The 22945-nt window shown below is 33.9% G+C and overlaps 1 protein-coding gene across 3 annotated transcripts in view; it reads right to left on the reverse strand.

Annotated features, from left to right (window-relative positions):
• The window catches only part of LOC114314054 (uncharacterized), a 287622-nt gene extending 265789 nt beyond the window's left edge, over positions 1-21833 (reverse strand). The window contains exons 1-2 of one of the 3 annotated variants that reach the window (XM_028260492.2): positions 21717-21833; positions 19815-21645 (exon numbers count right to left, since the gene is read on the reverse strand). In XM_028260492.2, the coding sequence (XP_028116293.2) occupies positions 20296-21069 (774 nt within the window). In that variant the 5' untranslated portion in view covers positions 21070-21645; positions 21717-21833 and the 3' untranslated portion in view covers positions 19815-20295. Of the gene's footprint in view, positions 1-16561; positions 16683-19814; positions 21646-21716 lie in introns of those variants that run through there. The other 2 variants (XR_014365546.1, XR_014365544.1) reach the window with 2 other exon arrangements.
• Between the last annotated feature and the right edge of the window lie 1112 nt (positions 21834-22945).

Raw genomic sequence — 22945 nt, forward strand, 5'->3', positions numbered from 1 at the left:
GTCCTAACAAGCAGTGGTTCTCGAGCTTACGAGAGTTCGATGGAGGAGTTGTGCTGATGGGCAACGACCAAGCTTGCCAGACAAAGGGGATTGGAACAATTAAACTGAAGATCCATGATGGAACAATCAGAATTCTTGAAGATGTACGGTATGTACCAGATCTAACCAAGAATCTCATCTCAGTGGGAGTTTTAGACTCCAAAGGTCACAGAGTAACCATGGAAGGTGGAGTCCTTAAAGTTGTTCGAGGAGCATTGGTTGCAATGAAGGGTACTCGACAGGGAAATTTATATTTCCTAGATGGCTTTACAGTCACAGGGAGAGTGGCTGTCTCCACCAGTTCCAGCTCAGAAGATGATGAATCAGACACTTCCAAACTTTGGCACATGCGCCTAGGGCATGTCGGTGAGAAGGCTTTACAAGGGTTGGTAAAGCAAGGCCTGTTGAAAGGCGCCAAGACGGGGAAGCTTGAGTTCTGCGAGCATTGTGTATTGGGCAAGCAAACAAGAATCAAGTTTGGTACTGCAATTCACCATACCAAAGGGATTCTAGACTACGTCCACACCGACGTATGGGGTCTTTCCAAGATTGCTTCGTTGGGAGGTAAACACTACTTTGTGTCGTTCATTGATGATTTCTCTAGAAGAGTTTGGATTTATACAATGAAACACAAAGATGAAGTCTTAGACATCTTTCTTACGTGGAAGAAGATGATTGAGACCCAGACAGGCAGACGGATCAAGAAGCTCAGATCTGACAATGGTGGAGAATATACATCAGATCCCTTCTTTGAGGTTTGCCAGAATGCAGGGATAGTGAGACATTTCACAGTTCCTGGAACACCGCAGCAGAATGGAGTTGCAGAACGCATGAACCGCACTTTGGTGGAGAAAGTCCGGTGTATGCTGTCACAGTCTGGATTGAGCAAGGCATTTTGGGGCGAGGCATTGAACTATGCTCGTCATCTTGTCAACAGACTACCTACTGCAGCATTAGATGGGAAGACTCCCATGGAGGTATGGTTAGGAGTCCCAGTTACTGATTATGATCAGTTACGTATCTTTGGATGTCCAGCATATTTTCATGTTATAGAATCTAAGTTGGATCCAAGAGCCAAGAAAGCCATCTTCTTGGGCTTCGGTGACGGTGTCAAGGGATACAGACTGTGGTGCCCTGAATCAAAGAAAGTTCTCATCAGAAGAGACGTTACCTTTGATGAGTCTGCAATGCTGAAGCAACCAGATCCTCAACAGAATGAGGAAGCATTGAAGAAGTCAGTGCAGGTGGAGTTTGAGACTCCAGCAAAGACTAGTCAGCCAATCAACCATCCTGAAGGAGTCTCAGAGGATAGCTCTGAAGAGAGTTCAGATGAGAATGAAGATCCAGAGGCTCCGCAACAATCAGAACCCATTGCAATCAGGAAAGGAAAAAGGGTTACTAAGCAACCCAGTTGGATGACCGATATGGTAGCCTATGCACTTCCAATCATTGAAGACAATATTCCTTGCACTTTCAAAGAAGCCGTGCATAATGCAGAAAGTGTCAAATGGAAGGAGGCTATGGATGAAGAGATCGGGTCACTTCACAAGAACCAGACTTGGGAGTTGGTGCAACTTCCAAAAGGCAAGAAAGCAATTGGGTGTAAGTGGGTTTACACCAAGAAGGAAGGCATTCCAGGAAGAGACAACATCAGATTCAAAGCTAGATTGGTAGCTAAAGGCTATGCTCAGAAGGAAGGAATAGACTACAATGAGGTATTCTCACCTGTTGTGAAGCACGTGTCTATTCGCATCTTGTTAGCTTTGGTTGCACAGTTTGATCTCGAGCTCGCCCAACTCGACGTCAAAACTGCCTTCTTACATGGAGATCTTGAAGAGGAGATATACATGTCCCAGCCAGATGGTTTCAAAATTGCTGGAAAAGAGAATTGGGCCTGTAAGATGAACAAATCGTTGTACGGATTGAAGCAATCCCCGAGACAGTGGTACAAGCGATTTGATCGGTTCATGATGAAGACAGAATACACAAGAAGTCAATTTGATCATTGTGTATATTTCCGTAAGCTTCCCGACGGTTCCTTCATCTATTTGCTCTTATATGTAGATGATATGCTGATTGCATCTACGAGCAAGGTGGAGATTGACAAACTCAAGGCACAGTTAGCAAGGGAGTTTGAAATGAAGGATTTGGGAGAAGCAAAGAAAGTTCTTGGCATGGAGATCAAGAGAGACAGGAAGAAAGGTACGGTTTGTCTGACACAAACCTAGTATCTGAAAAAGGTGTTAGACAGATTTGGCATCAATGGGAAAACCAAAGCTATAAGTACACCATTGGCCCCTCATTTCAAGCTTAGTGCTTCGTTGTCTCCACGCACAGAAGAAGAACGGAAGCATATGGCACAGGTTCTATATGCAAATGCAGTTGGTGCATTAATGTATGCTATGGTTTGTACACGGCCTGACATCTCGCATGCTGTGAGTATGGTAAGCAGGTATATGCATGATCCAGGAAAAGATCATTGGCAGGCAGTGAAATGGATCCTAAGGTACATACATGGCACGGTCAATCTGGGATTGAAGTTCGAGAGAGATAACCGACTTGGGCAGAATTTGGAAGGATATGTGGACTCAGATTATGCTGGTGACTTAGACAAACGCCGGTCAACAACAGGGTATTTATTTATGCTTGCTAAAGGGCCGGTAAGTTGGAGGTCAACGCTTCAGTCAACGGTGGCTTTGTCTACTACAGAGGCAGAGTACATGGCAGTGACGGAAGCCTTTAAGGAAGCTATTTGGCTACATGGGTTGATTGAAGACTTGGGAATTGTTCAGAAGCACGTTAAGGTGTTTTGTGACAGTCAGAGTGCCATTTGTTTGGCAAAGAACCAGGTCCATTATGCCCGCACCAAGCACATTGATGTCCGTTTCCATTTCATTCGAGAAATTGTGAATGAAGGGGATATTCTGCTTCAAAAGATTGGTACTGCAGATAATCCGGCCGATATGCTCACAAAGGTAGTTTTTGGGATCAAGTTCCAACATTGTTTGGACTTGGTCAACATCTCTCGGAACTGAGCACCTTCGGGTGCATGGCAGTGTTGATCGATCACTATGTTGGATAAGAGAATCCTCGCCAAGGTGGAGATTTGTTGAGTTGGCTACAGATTCTGGCCATGTGAAGGAAAGTAGCAGCCAGCTACATGGTGGGGAAGCCATGAGGCCATGTGAGTTGGCCATGAGGCCATGAGGCCATGGAGCCTCAATCTGGAAAGCCACCGAAATGGGCTGGCAGCCAGCTCAATTAATCTTGCATTGTAATCTCTATATATAGAGAAGCTAAGGAGAGTTGAGAAATACAGCTGAGAGGTGTGAGCTTAGAGAGCAAAGAGAGAGAGAGAATTACAGAGAGTGTTGTAATTCTTACCATTTTGTTCAATATAGTGAATCCGCTGCCCGTGGACGTAGGCGACTTGCCGAACCACGTTAAATCATGTGTGTTATTGCTTGTTTGAGTTCCCTGGTGTGCCCCCGATCCGCAACACATGGGTTATTGATGATTGTAAGCAGTGTCAATCTTTTCCATTTTATATTTCAGGTTCCTTGTTTCTACTCTGCCATTGTCGTCTTTCTTTGTACTTGTTGTATTGCACATTTATTCGGTTAACTTTATTATTTTCTAGGAGAATTTCTAGTTAAAGGAGTTCTTCTTTTTCGTTATTTTTTTTCTTCTTTATTTATTTTTTGTAGAGAATGTTCACGGGCTTATGGTTGTTGCATGCTTATGATTATGAGCTTTAATAAGACGAGGCACATAATTGGTCTCTTTATTTAATGATTGTTTCATGATTCTAAATGTGAATTGATTGGTCGGCTTTTCTCTTTTTCAGTTCTGAGCTGATTTGCTTGATAAGTAATAAAATTAAATTAAAAAAGGTTTTTAGTTCTGAGCTGAATTGTTACATTCATTCTATGAAGATATTATGTTCTCCACTTTTAGCTTGTTACCCTGCTCAAATGCTATCTGAAGTAAAACGAGTCTTGCTTATTATTTGAGAAGTGTTTTTATTCTACCTTAAGTAGTTTTAATTTAATCTTAGGATCTGTCGTCACTGAGCCTTCATTTCCTTGCCCTTGCATTCTTTATATCAATTAACGTCTCGTTTGGGAACAAACTAATTTAGTGATTTTTTGATTATTTGGCTAAAATATAAGCTAAAAAAAACTAGTATGTTTGTGATGACTTTTTAGTTTTTTACGAAAAGATGTGCAAAAAGTAGAGAGAAAAGAGAATTTTTGACTTTTCGGTATGAATTGTTGATTTTTTGATTTTTTGATTTTTTTAGTGACTTTTTGACTTTTTGGCTAAACGGGTCGCTTCCCAAACGAGGCTAAGTGCAAGTATTGTTCCGTTCTCAAAGTTTTGGAGACCTCAAACTCTTCTATGATTATAAGGTTTGGGAATTTTTATATGGGTGTGATGCTTGTTTTCTTTATCTCTTAGGTGGTCTTAAACACTACTAGAAAATTGGCTTTTTGCGACTATTTTTTTGCGACTGCTTGTTTGGCCGTCGCAAAAGAAAAAAAAAAGCTCCAATTTATATTTAACCTTTATTTTTCCTATTTTCTTTATTTATTTGCTTTTGCCCTAGCTTGGCTCGCTCAACCTCTCTCTCTCGCTCTCGCTCACCGGTATGAATCTCTCTATCTCTCTTGATCTCAATCGATTGATCTCTCAATCTCTCAATCTCGATCTCTCAATCTCTCACCCTCTCTCGATCTCTCAATCTCTCTTTGTATCTGCGTACACGTTGTCTACTCTCTCTCTGCAATTTGCGCGATTCATTGCAGAGAAACCCTATATAATTACATGAATGCTTATATACATATGTATATGTATTCAGCATTGCAATGCAAATCTGTCCTCGGTTCTGTTTTTGCTTCTTTGTTTTTTACCTCTGTTTTGGTTCTTTGATCCATAAATTGCTCGATTTGTTCTAATTTTTTGTTCTTTTTTCAATGTTTTTCGTGTTTATTGGTTGATTAGTTGGTTTGAGAAAATCATCGTAAAACTTTGTGGCTATTGGGAGTGGTGATGCCTCTGAGGCCTTTATACAAGCATTACAAGAGAAGGTTTTTTTGTTGATATTCTCATCTCATTAGAAGCAATATTCAAAATGTAGCTCTTTAATTTTTATAAGTAATGGGCCTTACAGCTAATCTTTGTCACACTTTGTTGTTTAAAATTGTCCATGGACCAGAAAATACACAATTGGAATAGGTTGTCTGCCATGGCTGTTGAACAGATTGTAATGACAGAGTGATCCATTCTACAGGTTAGAATTTTTTTGCTAGACTTTGTTAATATGTTTAGTAATTTTCATGTTTTTTTTTTTGGTTCTCTACTGACAGTTATACTTGTTAATGAGCTAAGAAATTTCAAAAATTATAAGGTAGCTCACATTTATATCCATAGACATAGGAATATTAATTTTTATTGAAACTTTCATCTTTGATGAATTTTATTTTATTTATTCTGTTTACCTAAACAACTTACATCTGTTGTCATTCTTTTGAAGGTATCATATGAGTGGGGCCGAAACTCATGGTGGAAGCCTTCCATGAACCAAAGAATAAAAAAAAGAGTTCAAGGTTTGTACATTTAGTCCCACATTTCATCTTACCCTTCTGTATACTAAGGTGGCTTGGTTGGATTTTGAACATCTGAGGAACTAATAAGAGCCAAGATGAGAGTAATGGATATGGTGCTTAATACCTAGATGGTATGGAACCAAACAAGTCTCTATCAGTCTCAGTCTTATAAATTTTCATGATTATAAATTTTGTCTCCATTTCGAAAATTAGCATTAACATGTGTTTCTCTCTTTATATATATACCTCTGTGTGTTTCCCTATGACTTATGCTCATTGATTAACATTGAAATGGTAACTGATAAAATTAATGGTAACTGATAATATTTATTCTACTTATAACATTGAAATGTTTTATTCCCATCATTTTCCTTTATTATCTTTTTAGTGTTCAGTTAATAATCTCTCTCCAATTGCTTCGATATTACGAAGCAAATCATGTGTTTAATTTATTCCTTGTAGCACTTTAAAATGTTACTAATTAATTTTATAAAGTATAGCAATCAAAAGTGGAAGCCACAATATTTGAAAATGATATACAAATTTTATTCCATAGAGAAATCTTTTCTGTTTGTGCTTTTCTTCCTTGAAATAATCCAAACTCTGTAACTCAAGTTCTGGTTCATATATTTGAATATTAGTCTTTGCGGTTTAACTCTTACTTTGACTCCTTCAGGTTCCACTACTTCCACCGAGTAAATGGAATTAGGACTCCCTACATTTGTCAATTGCCTTTTAATCACCTTACTCAGCTTCCCGGGCTTGAACATTACTAAAATCGAAGGATAATTGAGGCTAAAACCCTTGTTCTCCAGCAAAGTCTCATGGCAACTCACATTACTGTGAGTAATTGCGAAAATTTCTGATTTTGTGTATCCCAGGGTGCACAGATGAGTGATATACTTATCTGGCCTGATATCATATACCAGTCTTGGATTGATGGCTCTCTCGGGGTTTACATGTCCAGCTCCAGTTGCATATTTGGGATCATTTGACGAGTATTGATTGTTTTAAAATTCTGTAGCTACATTATGTATACATATTTACTAATAATGGTCAATTGTCACCAGATTGTAAATGCAATTATGAGTAGAAGAGATGTTTTTGTTATTATGGTTGCTGGTGGAAGGAAAAGTCTCTGCTACCAGCTTCCAGCTATCACTGTTTTAAACTAATCTGCATATGAATAGTTTATTAAATCAAAATATCCATGTCACCTAGAGAATTGTGGGAAACTTGAATTAGTTTCATTCCTACATGTGTAGTGCTTGATTGAAATGTTAGAATACTTGAAATGTTGGAATACTGGAATTAGGAACATGGGATGACATTGGTGTTGTCAAAATTACCAGCAATGGCAAATTATAAGGCGAATGGTGAGTTTTTTTTCCAAGAATTTTGATTATTTTTCAGTTTGTTGGATTATATCACCCAAAAGGCATGCTCACTTTTGTTGTGATTTTCTTTCTTTTCTATTATATGGTTGCATTTGGATGAGTAGATTTGAAATGAAGGGATTTGAGATTGAATTTAATAAAATGAAAGAAGATTAACTATTAAAGGTAGATTGATAATTGCAAAGTGGGGAATTGTGTAGAGATTTGAGAGATGCCTTTTGTTAAGATTATTGTATAAGTAGAATTATTGATGAAAGGATTTCAAATAACTATGTTTAACCAGTTATTTCAAATTCATTTTTGAAATCTAGATCTAAGAGTATTACATTAGTTAAAGATTTTTTTTTCTTATGTCAAATCCATTTGTTTCAGAGAATTCATCATACCCCAAAATTTACAGTTATAAGTCATACAGAATGTGTTATTTGCTTTTATTTAGATCGGTGATCTAAATTTATGTATTATCACTACGCTAAGATTGACTGAGGGTTAAGTGAATTGTGGAAGATGGTTCACACCTTTAGTGCAAATGTGGGGTTGTTTTCTTCTTCTGGTTGAGTTGTTCACTTGTATGATTTTTCTTTCTTTCTTTCTTTTCTGTTTTTAATTTCCTATGTAGATTATCACTTAACCCTACAAAAAATTAACTTACAGACGTTGAACTTTGTGATTGGATTTGGATTTATTCAGTCTCTGGTTAAAGCTAATCACATTTTTTGGTTTCACTGGATTGCTTAATACATGCTCACAGCCTCACATCCAAGACCATAATGGTTTTGATCGATTATCTTCATTTGATTGTGAAATGAAAAATGAGATCAATAATTAAATATTCAGATATTTATCTTCAATTACTTTTTACATATTCACCACATAAGATTATTATAAATATATGATACATATTTATATGGTATTGATTTGAGCCAAAAGGCCAAGAAAAGTATATATATACACTACTAAAAAAGTGACTTTTTGCGTCTAATTTTTTGCTACAATGACTCATTTTGGAATATAAGGTTCATGCATAACATGGGTTACTGCTAGTATATACATATTGATAAGTTTTAGTTTATGTTTCTAATGATTCCTTGCATTTCCATTGCTTTTTTTGCACCATATCCCTTTGGTTTTTGAAATGCTTTTAAATCAGTTCAATTTTTGAATGATGAAAGCAAAAGTCTTGCTATCTAGATGAAGATGCATTTTTAGCTGATGATGAGCAGTGCTGCAGGGAAGACACCTACACCAGGTCAGGCCGTATACTCTGCTTCTAAATTTGCTCTAATTGGGTACTTTCACACTCTGCGTTCTGAGGTATGATTACAATTTCTGTAGTAATTACTATGGTGCAAAATGCAAATTGCACATTGTACATTCTGCAAATTTTACCAACTGCTTGCATACACTATAATACTTCAAAAAAATTTAGAAGAAAAGGCAGCCAATGCTAACAAATTGGAACTCAACCGGTACCTTGTACAGTGGTGAACACCAACATTGTAGATTTTGACTTTACTAGCACTCTTTTTTTCTTCCCGTGTTTTTCTTATGGTCAATTTGTATAGCCTTCATGAAGTAGAAAAACTATAAATATTTAAGTCTGCATACTAAAAAAGACAAGTAGTAAGGATGGCCAAAGGAAAGGGTAAGGCAAAGTAGGAAGATTCAGAAGTTCAACAGGAAGATTTAGAATTTCAACCTGGATAGAAATCTAGAACTCAATCTCCAGAAAGGAATAAGGTCATAAAAGAATATCGTCCTAAAGAAAGGTATGATCACATCCATGTTCAGAAGAAACCAGCAACATATACCTCTATCCTTCTTAAACAGCCTCCTGTATTGGAATTCCTAGCTAACCAGAAAGGCAAAGGGGGCAAGGCAGAGCAGAAGATGCTCATTTTTTAAAGCAAACTGAGTGCTTCAACTTAAAAATTTTTGTGCAATATGGTGTTTGTCCTTCCTTAGTTTTTTTAGGGCTAAGAATAAACTAACACAGTTTTGTTCACTCAAAGTGCTCTCTGTACAATATTAGCAGCAGCAATATTAGCCCTTCCATTCCACCACAGTTTTGTTCACTCAAAGTGCTCTCTGTACAAGCCACTTCTTCATTCCTCTCCAAGTCTTGAATTCAGTAACTTGGAAAGCCATGGCAGTGCTTGTGTTATTAGTGCTTGAGCTTTGTTTCTTAATGATGGGTGGTCTTGTTGTTGTTGTTGTTGTTGAGTCCTTTCCATTCTCTGAGGCTGACAAGATTGCTTGGTTGCCTGGACAACCCTTTGTGGGGTTTCAACAGTTCTCAGGCTATGTCACTGTGGATGACAAGAAACAAAAATCTCTCTTCTACTATTTTGTTGAGGCTGAATTTGATCCATTTTCAAAGCCTCTTGTTCTCTGGTCAAATGGAGGTTTGCAATTTCTCTGTATATTTCTTTGGATTTTAAAGCTCAACCAGGTTAAAAAATAAAATAATAAACATAGAAAATTAAATTTTAAATGTGTTTAATTTTGAAATATGTATTATTGTAGGGCCTGGGTGTTCTTCATTGGGAGTGGGGGCATTCTCTGAAAATGGACCTTTTAGGCCAAATGGGCATGTTCTGGTTAAAAATGAGTATAGCTGGAACAGAGGTATGTGTGATTCACATCAAAATTATGTAATCCTGCTTGGAAAAGTAGAAAAAAAAAAAAAAAAAAAATTGATGTTTTTATTCTAATAATTTCTTGCCAACTGCAGATTCTTTGCCTCATTGCTATGGAGAAGCCTATTTCTCTTACACCTGAGCATATTCGAGATGAGAAAGTGAAGGTGCATCAATTAGTTTCTTATGTCTTCTACTGATAATATGCCGGTGGTCCCTTTCTATCAATCGGCTCAAGATTGAAAAACTCTTGGATGCCTTTTCTAGTATGAGAGACATATCAAGATTTAAGTATTTCTTTATTACTATGGAATGGAGAACAAATGCGTGTAAATGAAGGAGCTTTTCCCCTCGTCCTATTGCTTTCATTTCTTGCACAAATGCGTGTAAATGAAGTATATACAAGGTGTTATGCCAGTTCATTGATAGAGTGGAGAAACACCCGAGCAAGAAAATTGATGAGAAGATTGGCCAGTTTTGGATTGTATTTTTTTCATAAAAGAATTTTTTCCAAGTTTTTAGTTGTAATAACTTTTACATATGGCTCAAATTTTGAGACTCAAATAGAATGTTCAATAAAACTATAAAATGTTACACTGTCTGAATTCTTGTCATTGTTATTCTCAGAGTGCCTAACGCTACATTTTTATTTATTTATTTATTTTTATTTTTATTTTTAATTTTTTGCGACGGTAACAAGATGGTCGCCAAAGATCATGTTAGTATTTTTCTTTGTTTTTTGCGACGGCAAAATAGGGGTCGCCATAAGTAGTTTAGGTGGTCGCAAATAATTTGCGACCGTTGCTTTGCCGTCGCAAAAAGTATTTGCCACCCCCATATTCGCGACCCCCATTTGCCGTCGCATGGGCCGTCGCAAAAAGTCTTTTGCGACTGTTTTTTATTATTTGCGACGGTTTATAGCGGTCGCAAAAAGTATTTTTTTTAGTAGTGTGCATAAATTAATTGAGTAATAATTGGATTGAAATGTTGTGTAAAGTTATATGTGAAAATGGTTAAATCTTTGTAATAATTTTTTTTTTAAATATAATTTTTGATCTCAAAAATTTAAAATTTTTATTATGTTGTTCTTACAAGAGTCTAGCATGTTGGATAAATTTTTTGAAATTTAATGGTGTGCATTTATTTTATGAGAATTTGCAGACTGATTGATGTTCAGTTTAATTTATAGCAGAATTTGAAATTTGAGTTTTGGGTGTTTGGACCATGATTTGAGATAAATTGTTGGGTCTATTTTGGTATATAATTGGACCATGTTTGACTTATGGGTGGGATCCATGACTTAGATTTAATTTAAATTGAGTTTATTTAATGGCTCATGTTTAACTATTTGGTCCTTTTTAAGTGTGTGATTGATAGTAACCACCTTGGGAGTTGTTATTATTTATTATATAAGATTATAATAAATATTTGATAGTTGATTTTATGGTGTGTACCATATGGTAAAAAATTATATATTTTTATTGTGAATGAAATGGGTGTATATTTCATAGTAAGTAAAATATTATATTTTATAGTGTACAAAAATATTATATTTTGTAGTGAAAAAAATTATATCAATTTATAATTTATATTATAAAATTTAGAGGTATTATTACCAAAAAAAAAAATTATTTTTTGAAAAATCTATACTTGAAAAAGCAAACCACGTGGGATTACTTCCCTTTTTTTTTTTTCCTTGCCCATTATTTCATTTCTTTCTTTTTATCTCCTTTTTTGGAGTAGATCAAATGCGTCTCTCTCTCTCTCTCTCTCTCTCTCCCCTTTTCTCTCTCTCTCTCTCTCCATATTGGCTTAAGCTTTAAATTTAGAGTGGAAGTCTTTAGAGTGAGATTTTGTAAAAGTGTTGTAAATAAAAGTCGAAGAGCTCGTCGTGATCTTCGCAATGGTGTTCTCGGATTCATGATCAGGTGATGTTTGCATTTTCGGATTAGCTTTTCTAAAGACTTTCTTTATATTATTACATTAAAGCTATGTTAGGGTTATTTTGAGAAAACATGTCATTATAAGAAGTATTGCGTATATATATTTTTTCAGATTTTTGTTTGGTAATTTCTTGAAAGAAAAATTATGTTGAAATGTTAAAAATGTTGGCATTTTGAGATTAATTTGGGAAAATCATTTTGTGTTTGATAATTTTGTAAAAAAAAAAATCCAAAAAAAAAAAATTTAAAAGATGTATGGATTATATCTACATCATATTATGATTAGATGATTTATTTTGAGAAATATAAAGTTGAAATATATATATATATATATATATATATATATTATCTTTGATTTGGAATTTATTTTTGAGAAAAATAAATTAATATTGAGGAATATTATGTAGATTATTACATTAGAATTATAGAGTTGTTTGGGGATTAAAAACTTAAAAAATGTTATATGCATGAAACTTTATGAAAGGTGATATGTTGATGATTAAGTTGTGTTCATTTTTTTTGTAAAAATGAAAAATGTGAAGTGTAGACTTTTGAACTCATAACCTCGAAAATATTACTCTTGGGTATATTTCATAACTTTTCATGTAAATATCATGTTGGTTAGGTAATTTTAGAAAAAGTGGTGAAATTGTTATTGGTAGAGAATTTAGGAAAAATATTACCTTTTTAAGTTGGCATGAAAAATAGTTATGTTGAAATATGGTTATGTTTGAGGGATGAGGCATGTTGCATGCGAAGTTAGATTTGGTATTATAAATTTGAAATTTTTTGAATATAATAAAGTTACTAATTTAGTAGATTAAATTAGTTTTGGTTAAAAGGTTATATTCATTATGGTTAAAAGTGTATTATTGAGATTATATCATAACTTTTGATATAGTAGGATGGAAATGGTAATATTTAACAAGTATGAAATTTGGTGAAAATCATATTGGTTATCTTGGTTGAGGTGAAACAAAAATTAATTGAAAGTTTTGTGTCATGAGTCCAAATAATTGGGAAATTGATAAATAGTTTTAATATTTGGTGTATGCTAATATGTTGTTTTTGAACATCAAATTCATATGTGAGATGTTTGAAGTGTAAATTGAGAGTTTGGTTAAATTGTGAGTTGTTTACGTATAATCTTGCTATTTAATGCATTTTTGTATATAAAATTACACTTGGATATTTGAAAGTGAGATAGCTCCAATTTGTGAAAAATCCTAAATGGTAATGTTTTGGGAGTTGTCGGATTATTGAGAAAAGACTTTGTTTGGTTTCAAAATTGAGGATTTGATTCAAAAAATACTTATGAAACTTTTGAAATATCGAGTATTAGTTACTCCTTTAAAATGTTAAGTTTAACGGAAAGTTATATAAGTCTTGAAAAGTTTTCTTTAAAATGTGGAATATGAGTTGTTTCTAAATGTTGGGAATCATGGGAGATTCCAGGTTATGGTTATATGTTGGATTGTATATTCATGTTGTTTTCTTTTAATTAATCTATTAGAGATAACTATTTTGGTTATCAGTGGAAATTTATCATGTTGCATTTAAATGAGGGATTCTTGGAAGGATGAGAAATGTTGGAACTTTGGAAGTTTGATATATAATATGTTATAGATTTGTTTTGAAATGACTAAATTGGGAATGTTGATTAACATGTGGACGCTATATGAATATGGATATTATCGTATTATCTCTTCGAAATGTATTATGATCTTACATTGATAGAGATGTAGAATTTGATCACAATGGAGCAGTGTGTGGTGGAATTGAAATTGAAATTATTCTAATGCATTGTTACATATTGTATTATCATTCCATTTCATTGTTATCATGGGTTTCGTATTGCACTTGAAAACTATTGTTTTGAGAAATGAATTGTTTTTGTGAAACAAGATCATTTTGATTTGTTTTGGGTAAATACGTTGGTAAGTCCAGATAAAGGGTGTAAGTTGATATTGGTTAATTTGGCCTGAGTGTCCAGGATGAAAGACCAAAAATACGCCCAGAGGAGGTATCACTACCCTTCCGGTGAGAGACCGATAAAGTGGGGATTTGGTAGTACTCGATATGCCTACTTGTAGACACCATCCTAAGGATTACCTGAGTCGTATTTACCACCTTGAAATTTATTGAAATTGTTGGATTAATGTGTTTTCAAATTGGCATTGTGCACGAGATTTTTAAAAGATGAGAAAAATATTTTGAGCATGACATGGCATATGCATTCATCTCATAAGACTGTATAAAATGTATTTGATACTTTGTTAAATGTCATTATAAATTGTTTAATTATTTGATTCAATTGATAAATGAGAAATTGAATGAATTGAAAAGGATGTCAAGTTGCATTTGAGGCATGTTTATTTATTAAAGTTAACTAGTTGTGGTTAATTAAATAAATTAGATTTAAGAGATTATGTAATAGAATCATATAGTTTTGACATAATATGATATCACATATATATATGAGTATCTTTGTATCCGCATATCTTTTAATGTTTTAATATGAGATTGTTTGGTGAGCTAGTAGTGTACATGTATACCGGGAATGCTTTTTGGATTTGAAAATCAAATAATGGATTTTACCATTTCATAAGTGTAATGTAGTGATGGATTGTACTACTTCATTTGTTTGTTTGGCTGAGTGCTATTTTTTTGTAAGAGTAGTGTCCTCTCTTTTATTGTAAGGCTCAGGGTATTTCTTTTATTTATATGAAAATGTCATTGTTGTATAACGAAAGGAAACATGTATATTTAATTATTCATCATTTCATCAAGAGATGAATTGTCATGTGTAAATTGGATTTAATTAATGAATATTGGTAATGCTATCCATGTAATAAAATATGGGACGTGACAGTACAAAATAAGATTGAGTGATTATAAACTATTTAACAAAGTGGAAACATGGCCTAGTGGTTAAAAGAAGTTGATTTTCTTTTCATAACAGGTTTGGTAGTTCATCTGAATCAGAACACTTGTATCAACAATCCTGGATGATGTGTCAGTCGGTTGTATTGGCAGGTCCGGTTTGGCATTTAAAACACTTGTATCAACAATCCTGCTACTTACTTTATGCTTCCACCCTGAGCTCCAATTCAACATCCTCTGTTAAGCTCATTGATTGAGTCATCACTGAAACTTTCAATCATAGACAAAATCACAAACAAAGACAATTACAAAATGAAACAACCAAACTTGTCATTGAGGGAACTGAGCTCCTCTTCAGTTGATATCTCTGGGGGCCAAGTGAGAGCAACTAGTTTACAGAATTGCTTTCCAAGGAATTGGGAACACCTTCATAGCATACAACAATATGATGTAGTTAGCAGTATTTGGGTTTGGGTTGCCCGGGACACAACCACAAAGCAATACAAAGATTCAACTGCTAAGTTCCATAGAACAGGGCATAAAGTTTAGACTGGAAATTCCAAGTAAGGTGTTCTATATCTCCATCATCTGTGGCCAATATTGATGATTAGAAAAGGAGAAGCTCAAGGATAGACATAGATCTATTAATCTCTCTCAATCATGTGTTCGGATCCATGAATTCAACACAAACTTGAGAGATACTAGAGCTGAAGAAAAAAAAAAGACAGGAGGTAAATTCATATTCAGCATCATGTCTTTTATATCAAAGCATGAGTTATTATTAAATATTGTGACCATTATATGCCTTACTTCTTTAAAGTTAATAATCATAAGCATGTAACAACTATATGCCATCAAATAATCTCTACAAGAACCTCAGATAAGTCTTTTAACTAGAAATCCTCCATGAAAAAACATCTTTCATGAAACTACATATGTGGACGCAAAAAAGAAGGATGAAAATTCCAGAGCAACAAAAACAGACCTTTATATAAAATGCAATATCTAAGCTAGTATGTATGAGTTAAATCAACTTATAAGTAACAACAATTATCAATAAAGCATATATATCAATGCAACACCTTGACTCATTATGATGCCTGAGAAAACAAAGTAGCTCCAGAAAACTTAGGTGATTTCTTGGAAAATGAAGTAGTTCGAAAAAACGTATGAAGCATTTGCTTTGACGAATTATCTAATCCATCAACAGACATGTTAACTAGCAAGGTTACAGTGCATGGGCCCACAGAGATAGCTTTGTCATCCATCACGTGAAGCAGCTGGAATGCTTTCTGTGTTCCATTATTTCATAGAAATCCTCGAACCAATCAATATATTATACGAGTAAAAATCTGGTGAGCATCCTTCTTCTTCCATTTTCATTAGCAACTTGTTTGCTTCATCAGGTAGCCTTCCCTTGCAAAGTCGAGCGATCATTATATTGTATGTGCTGATAGTCGGTTTAAACCCTTTAGCAGAACGACTCAAGCAGAGTTTCCTTGCATCATTGAGTTTCCCAGCTTTGCACATACCCTCAATTAGGTTATTATAGACAACAATATCAGGAACTAATCCAGCTTTTTCAATCTTTTCAAACAATGCCAATGCCTCATTGAGACGTTGGTTGTTGCATAGGCCATCTAGCAAAGCAGCGTAAGTAAACAGATCAGGAGTTTGGCCATGAGTTTGCATCTCATCAAGAGCAAAAGTGCATCTTGAGGTCTTCTTGTTTGGCACATGCCACCAATAAGAGTGGTGTAGGTAATAGTATCAGGAAGCAATCCTTTTCGAGACATTTCCTTAAAGAGATTCATGGCTTCATCTATGTTTTTGATCTTACAGTACCCATTTATCAAAATATTATAAGTGAAAACATTAGGAGCACAACCCCTACTGACCATAACATCAAACATTTTCCTTGCCTCATCTACTTGGCTACACAAACAATACCCATCCATGTTGAAATTGGTCTTCCGCAGAAGCAGTGATACGAATATGAGAAGAGGGATTCAGTAAGATTGTAAGAAAACAAGCAAATTGAGAGAAAATACCCTTGTGAAGACGATCACAAACACCATTTCTGAAAACCACAGCAGCATCGGCACTTCTTGCCATCATCGTCATCTCTCTCTCTAACAAATTTCTCTACAACACTCAGACGAGGGGTTTCGTTTTTTCTGTTTTACCAAGCAAAAAAAATGAAGCGTTACAACGCACACACACGACTTTCATATCATTTTTAATTTTGCAATTTTTTTTCTCTATGTTTCTTGCAAGGGTCAAGACTGTCAGTCGGACTGGACAGTTATTCAAGGAGCAAAGATCCTCTAGAGTGATTTTTTCCTAAAGTTTCCTAAAGTGCTACAGTGTATGGTTGAGATTTACTGGCAAGTCACATCAATTTTTCTGATGTGACTTGCCAATAAATCTCAACCATACACTGTAGCACTTTAGGAAACTTTAGGAAAATTTCACTCTAGAAGATCCTTGGTGTTATTCAAGTCGATTTGTAAAATATATATTTTTTAAAAGATTACATTAATTGGATAATAGATAACACGTTTTTAAATTAATTTTGTATTAATTATTTATTTTTTTATCGTGTACTTTTTTATACAAAATTAATTCGAACACGTAATTGTCGTTATTTGACCAATTTAATTTTTTGTAAGAATAATCTACCCAACAAATCTTAAAATATAAACGGTTTGGATTATTAAAATATGACCCAAAATTGATCCCTCTAGGCCAAACAACACCTTTCTAAGTCTGATAAAAGACTGGAGAGAAACTTGTCCCTTTCTAGAATGTGAATTGTTTTAGAAAAATCTTGTCAAAAAAAGTTCCCATAAATAATTTGCCAAATAAATTTTGAATTTTTTTTAAAAAAAGAAAAGATTAACATTAATTTTGATTTGATTGCGTTTTTATTTGGAGAAATTACAGTTCAGTTGAGATTTTGTAAAATAAGTACAAATACATGGTAAATTTTATAAATATTAATAATTATAATTGTAATTATTTATTTATAAATGTGTACTAAATTTATTGTAATTATTTATTTATAAATTTGTTCTAAATTTATGGAATTACCACTTAAAAGGTACTTTTCCTTTGTTATAATTTCAGCTTTTTCTTTTGATATTCTAGAAAACCAGTTTCCATTCTGGTGTTTATGCTCACATCAATTTGATATTGGGCTGCCAGGTTCACCTTCTTCACTTTATGAATAAAACTCTCCTTTCTTTGGCACAAAAAAAAGAAAAAGAAGAGAGAGAGAGAGAGAGAGAGAGTTTCCAAATTAATTTAATGGAATATAAATATTAAACAACTTTGAATAATTTGAAATCTCAACAGTTTCAATTTGAGTTTTCATTTATATCTTCTTCTTTTAATTATTATTATTTTTTATTTCTTTTATCTTAACAAATTTTTGCTTAAATTCACAATTCAAATACAACCTCAAGAAAATGGTAACTAAAAGTTCCAGCGTCCCAACCATTACTTATTTCATATTGTTACCACACATAACTAATATTAGCTCAATCTTTACTCCATTAAGGTAGTCTTCTAAGGCTCAATTTTTTAAAAAAAGTTCCATACTTTTTGGTCTAGAAATGCAATCAAAAAAATTATTGTCGAATACCTAATTATATATTTATATTAATTGTTTGGAAGAAAAAAAAATGAAGTGTATAAAATAAAGGAAAATAAGTTGGACCCCCAGTGGGCATGCTAGGGTCTTCTCCCATTGGTCAAAAACTGTTTTTTTTTTTTTTTTCTTTTTTTCTTTTTTTTTTCTTCTTTTCCTCCATTGCCAGCCCCCCACGTGGAGGTGGGGGTGCTGGGGGTGCCTCCGTACTGGAGGTCGGAATCACGGCTCTAAAATAAAATAGAGTGATTATAAAATATTTAACAAAGTAGAAACATGGCCTAATGGTTAAAAAAAGTAAATTTCCTATTCGTAAGTGGTTTGGTGGTTCATCTAAATCAAATTCTAAATCAGACAATATGTCAATCGGCTGTATCAACAATCTTGCTACTTACTTTATGCTTCCACCCTGAGCTCCAATTGAGCATCCTAAAGCAGCTATATTAAGCTCATTGATTGAGTCATCTCTTAAACATTCAATCATAGACAAAATCACAAAGACAATCACAAAATGAAACAACCAAACTTGTTATTGAGGAAACTGAGCTTCTCTTCGATTGATATTTCTGACCAATTGAGAAAAACTAATTTAAAGAATTGCTTTCCAAGGAATTGGGAACTCCTTCATAACATACAACAATATGATGTAGTTAGCAGAATTTGGGTTGCCGAGGACAAAAATTGCAAAAGCATACAAAGATTCAACTGCCAAGTTCAATAGAACAAGACATAATGTTAAAACCGGAAATTCCAAGCACTACACTACAGGAAAATACACCTTTGACGACTAAAAATGCCAATAAAAATAATTTAGTCACCAAAGGTACACATTTTAGCTACAAAAAATAATTTGGTCGGCAAAGGTACGCACTTTAGCTACTAAAAAATATTTTGTTGGCAAATGTACAACTTTAGCTACTAAAAATAATTTAGTTGGAATTTATTTTACTTTTGACGACTAATTGAGTTTCAGTTGTTGAAAATAGAGTTTTGGGTGACTAATAAAAATTTGTCCCTAAATGTACAATCTTTAGCTACAAAAAAATAATTTTGTCAGTTTTTGTTTTACTTTTGGCAACTAATTGAGTTTTAGTCGTTGAAAATAAAGTTTTGGGTGACTAAAAAAAAAATAGTCCCTAAATATACAATCTTTAGCTACTATAAATAACTTAGTCGGTATTTATTTAACTTTTAGCTCTTAAATTTTAGTGGGCAATTGTAATTAGCTACAAGGTGTTCTATATCTCCATCATCTATGGCCAATATTGATGATTAAAGAAGGAAAAGCTGAAGGATAAACCTAGATCTATTAATGTCCCATGCATTCGGCTCCATGAATTCAATACAAACTTCAGAGATATTAGAGCTGAAGACAAAAAAGACAGGTGGCAAACTCACATTTGGCATCATATCTTTTATATCAAAGCATGAGTTGTTATTAAATATTATGACCATTATATCCCTTACTTTTTTAAAGTTAATAATCATAAGCATATAACAACTTTATGCCATCAAACAATCTCTACAAGAACACGAGAGAAGTATTTCAACTAGAAATCCTCCATGAAGAAAAAAAAAAAAAACAAACAAACAAACAAACAAAAAAACTTTCACAAAACTACATATGTGGAAGAAAAAAAATAGCATGAAAATTTCAGAGCAACAAAAACAGACCTTTATATAAAATATAATATCAAAGCAAGTATGTTTGAGTTAAATCAACTTACAAGTAACAACAATTATCAATAAAGCATATATATATCAACGCAATTCCTTGACTCATTATGATGCCTTAGAAAACAAAGTAGCTTCAGAAAACCTAGGTGGTTACTTGGAAAATTAAGCAATTCCAAAAAACACATGAAGCATTTCCTTTGACGAATTATCTAATCCATCATTAGACAACAATTTAACTAGCAAGGTTACAGTGCATGGGTCCACGGAGATAGCTCTATCATCCATTATGTGAAGCAATTGCAATGCTTTCTGTGTTCCATTATTTTGTAGAAATCCTTGAACCAATATATTATACGAGTAAAAATCTGGCGAGCATCCTTCTTCTTCCATTTTCATTAGCAACTCGCTTGCTTCATCAAGTAGCCTTCCCATGCAAAGTCCATTGATCATTATATTTTATGTGCAAACATTAGGTTTCAAACCTTTAGCAGAAAGACACAAGTAGAGTTTTCTTGCATCATCGAGCTTCCTAGCTTTGCACATACCATGTATTAGGTTATTATAGACAACAATATTAGAAACTAATCCAGCTGTTTCAATCTTTTCAAACAATGCCAATGCCTCATCAATATATTGGTTGTTGCATAGACCATCTAGCAAAGTAGAGTAAGTAAACAGATCAGGAATTTGGCTATGAGTTAGCATCTCATCAAGAAGCAAAAGTGCATCTCGAGGCCTTCTTGTTTGGCACAAGCCACCAATAAGAGTGGTGTAGGTAATAATATCAGGAAGCAATCTTTTTTGAGACATTTCCTTAAAGAGATTAATGGCTTCATCTATGTTTTTGATCTTACAATACCCATTTATCAAAATATTATAAGTGACAACATCAGGAGCACAACCCCTACTAACCATAACATCAAACATTTTCCTTGCCCCATCTACTTGGCCACACAGACAATACCCATCCATTACAGCACTATAAGTGACAACATCAGGCACCACACCTCTTTGGATTATCAATTGAACCACAACTTGTGCTTCTTTGGCCTTTCCTTCTTTGCAAAGTGCATCAACTAAAATGTTAAAAGTATGAACATTTGGCCAGATATTCTTACCAACCATTTCATTCAACAATCTTGTAGCTTCTTTGCACTCACATAAACTAGATACACCTTGAATTAACAACGTGTAAGTGATGACATCTGGTGAAATACCTTTACCTATCATTTCCTAAAAGAGCTTCAAAGCCTTGGTTACTAGTCTGTCCTTGCAAAGGCTATTGATGACCATGCTATATTCCACTAGTCCAGGCTCACAATTTCCTTTTTCTTCCATCTTTCTGAGCAAAAGAATAGCAGCACTAGTGTTTCCAATTTTGCATAGTCCATTCATTATAGTGCCGTAAGTAATGACATTCGGTTGGAACCCTTTCTCCACAATTTCATCAAAAAACTTAACAGCAGAAGCCATGTTACCATTAAGACAAAACCCCTTGATGAGGGTATCGAAGGTTGTGGTGTCTGGATCATAACCAAATTTCAATATTTTCCCAAAAACAGAAAAAACCAACTCAACTCGATTCAAGCTACAGAAACAATTAATAACGATGTTAAGTGTACAAACACCATAGAAATCCAATTTTGTAAACAGAGAAATCGCAGTGGAATAATGCTTTGATCTTGCAATTGAAGTTAAGAGTTGGTTGAATCGAAGAATTGAGGGCAAAGGTCACATTCGAAGCATGTGATCGAACTGAGTTGGGGCATCGTCAATGTTAGCAAACCCGTATTGGAATTGGAAATTCTGATTCAAAGACAAATTGAAGTGGGTTTGGGAATGAAATAAAGCTAAAACACAAGGGAATGAAGTGATACCTTTTTGAAGATCACAAACACCGTCTCTCAAAACCACACTAGCTTTTGGGATTTTCTGCGTCATCATCGTCAGCTTCTCTCTCCAATACTCTCACTCTCTATCACACACACTTGTATATGAGCACTAGATAAAGCACCAAAAAATGAAAAACAAGTACATACGCACTAGATGCATTTGTATATGTTTTTATTTTTATTTTTTATACCCTTAATAGAGCCAACATATTCCATAATTTTTTTTTTATAAAAAAAGAAAAATATAATTTACAGATAGTTAATGTTATCCACATTTTGCATTGAAGTTAGAGTGTTTATTTTCTGTATATGTATATCGTATAATATTGTCTAGTTGTGTATTGTATTCGATTTATTAGATAATAAAAAATAGAAGAGGCAATCAGTCAACTAATACCATTAACTAAAATATAACAAGTACATAACAAAAGAATTTATTAGTAATAGATTAAGTCATAAACATTTCTATTTATGCACATACTCCATATTATGTGCCTATTCTCTATTTTCATTTCAAATCTTTATTCAAAATCTATGATCTAAACAGAATATGTAAGGAAATTATGAAAAATGTATTACAAATCATTCTATAGACAGATTAAGAAATAACTTTCATTATATTTTATATTATTCTAATGAACCAAATACTACACAAGTGATTATCACACAAATCTATTGAAGAGCAAGATGATGAACTTTCAAATCATTATACAAAATAAACAGAAAATAAAAACATAAATCTTACATTAAGTTGTTCTTTGAATCCAATCCATTAATGGTATTCTTTTTTTCTTCATTGATCAAATAAGAAAAATAAAATCAAATTTAACTTAGAGTGCATTCATACTAATTTGATCAACTCTTTTTGATAGTTTTGCATCACAAATTAAAATCACGCAGGGAGGGGGAAGGGGGAGGGGAATTGTGCCTAATCCCAAGGGTAAATTTTATTTAACCCTATATAATTCAAACAACATTTAAGAGAGCCTGCTGGCAATGGCCAACATGTGTATACAACTTTGATAAAATGAATGTCTAATAAAGAACAAACATAAACTTATATACAACATGAAAGAACCATCTATGCACACAAATGTTTCCATTTCCTGAAGATGAAGATGGTCTCTAACTCTCACAGGAAATGGGGATCATAAGAGACGAGCATTGGATCAGGAATGATAAGGGGTAGCTTGTCGATGTACATTATTAGTCTC

Source organism: Camellia sinensis, chromosome 1 (assembly GCF_055761805.1).
Source record: "Camellia sinensis isolate YWXY chromosome 1, ASM5576180v1, whole genome shotgun sequence".
In the NCBI taxonomy this organism is placed as follows: domain Eukaryota; kingdom Viridiplantae; phylum Streptophyta; class Magnoliopsida; order Ericales; family Theaceae; genus Camellia; species Camellia sinensis.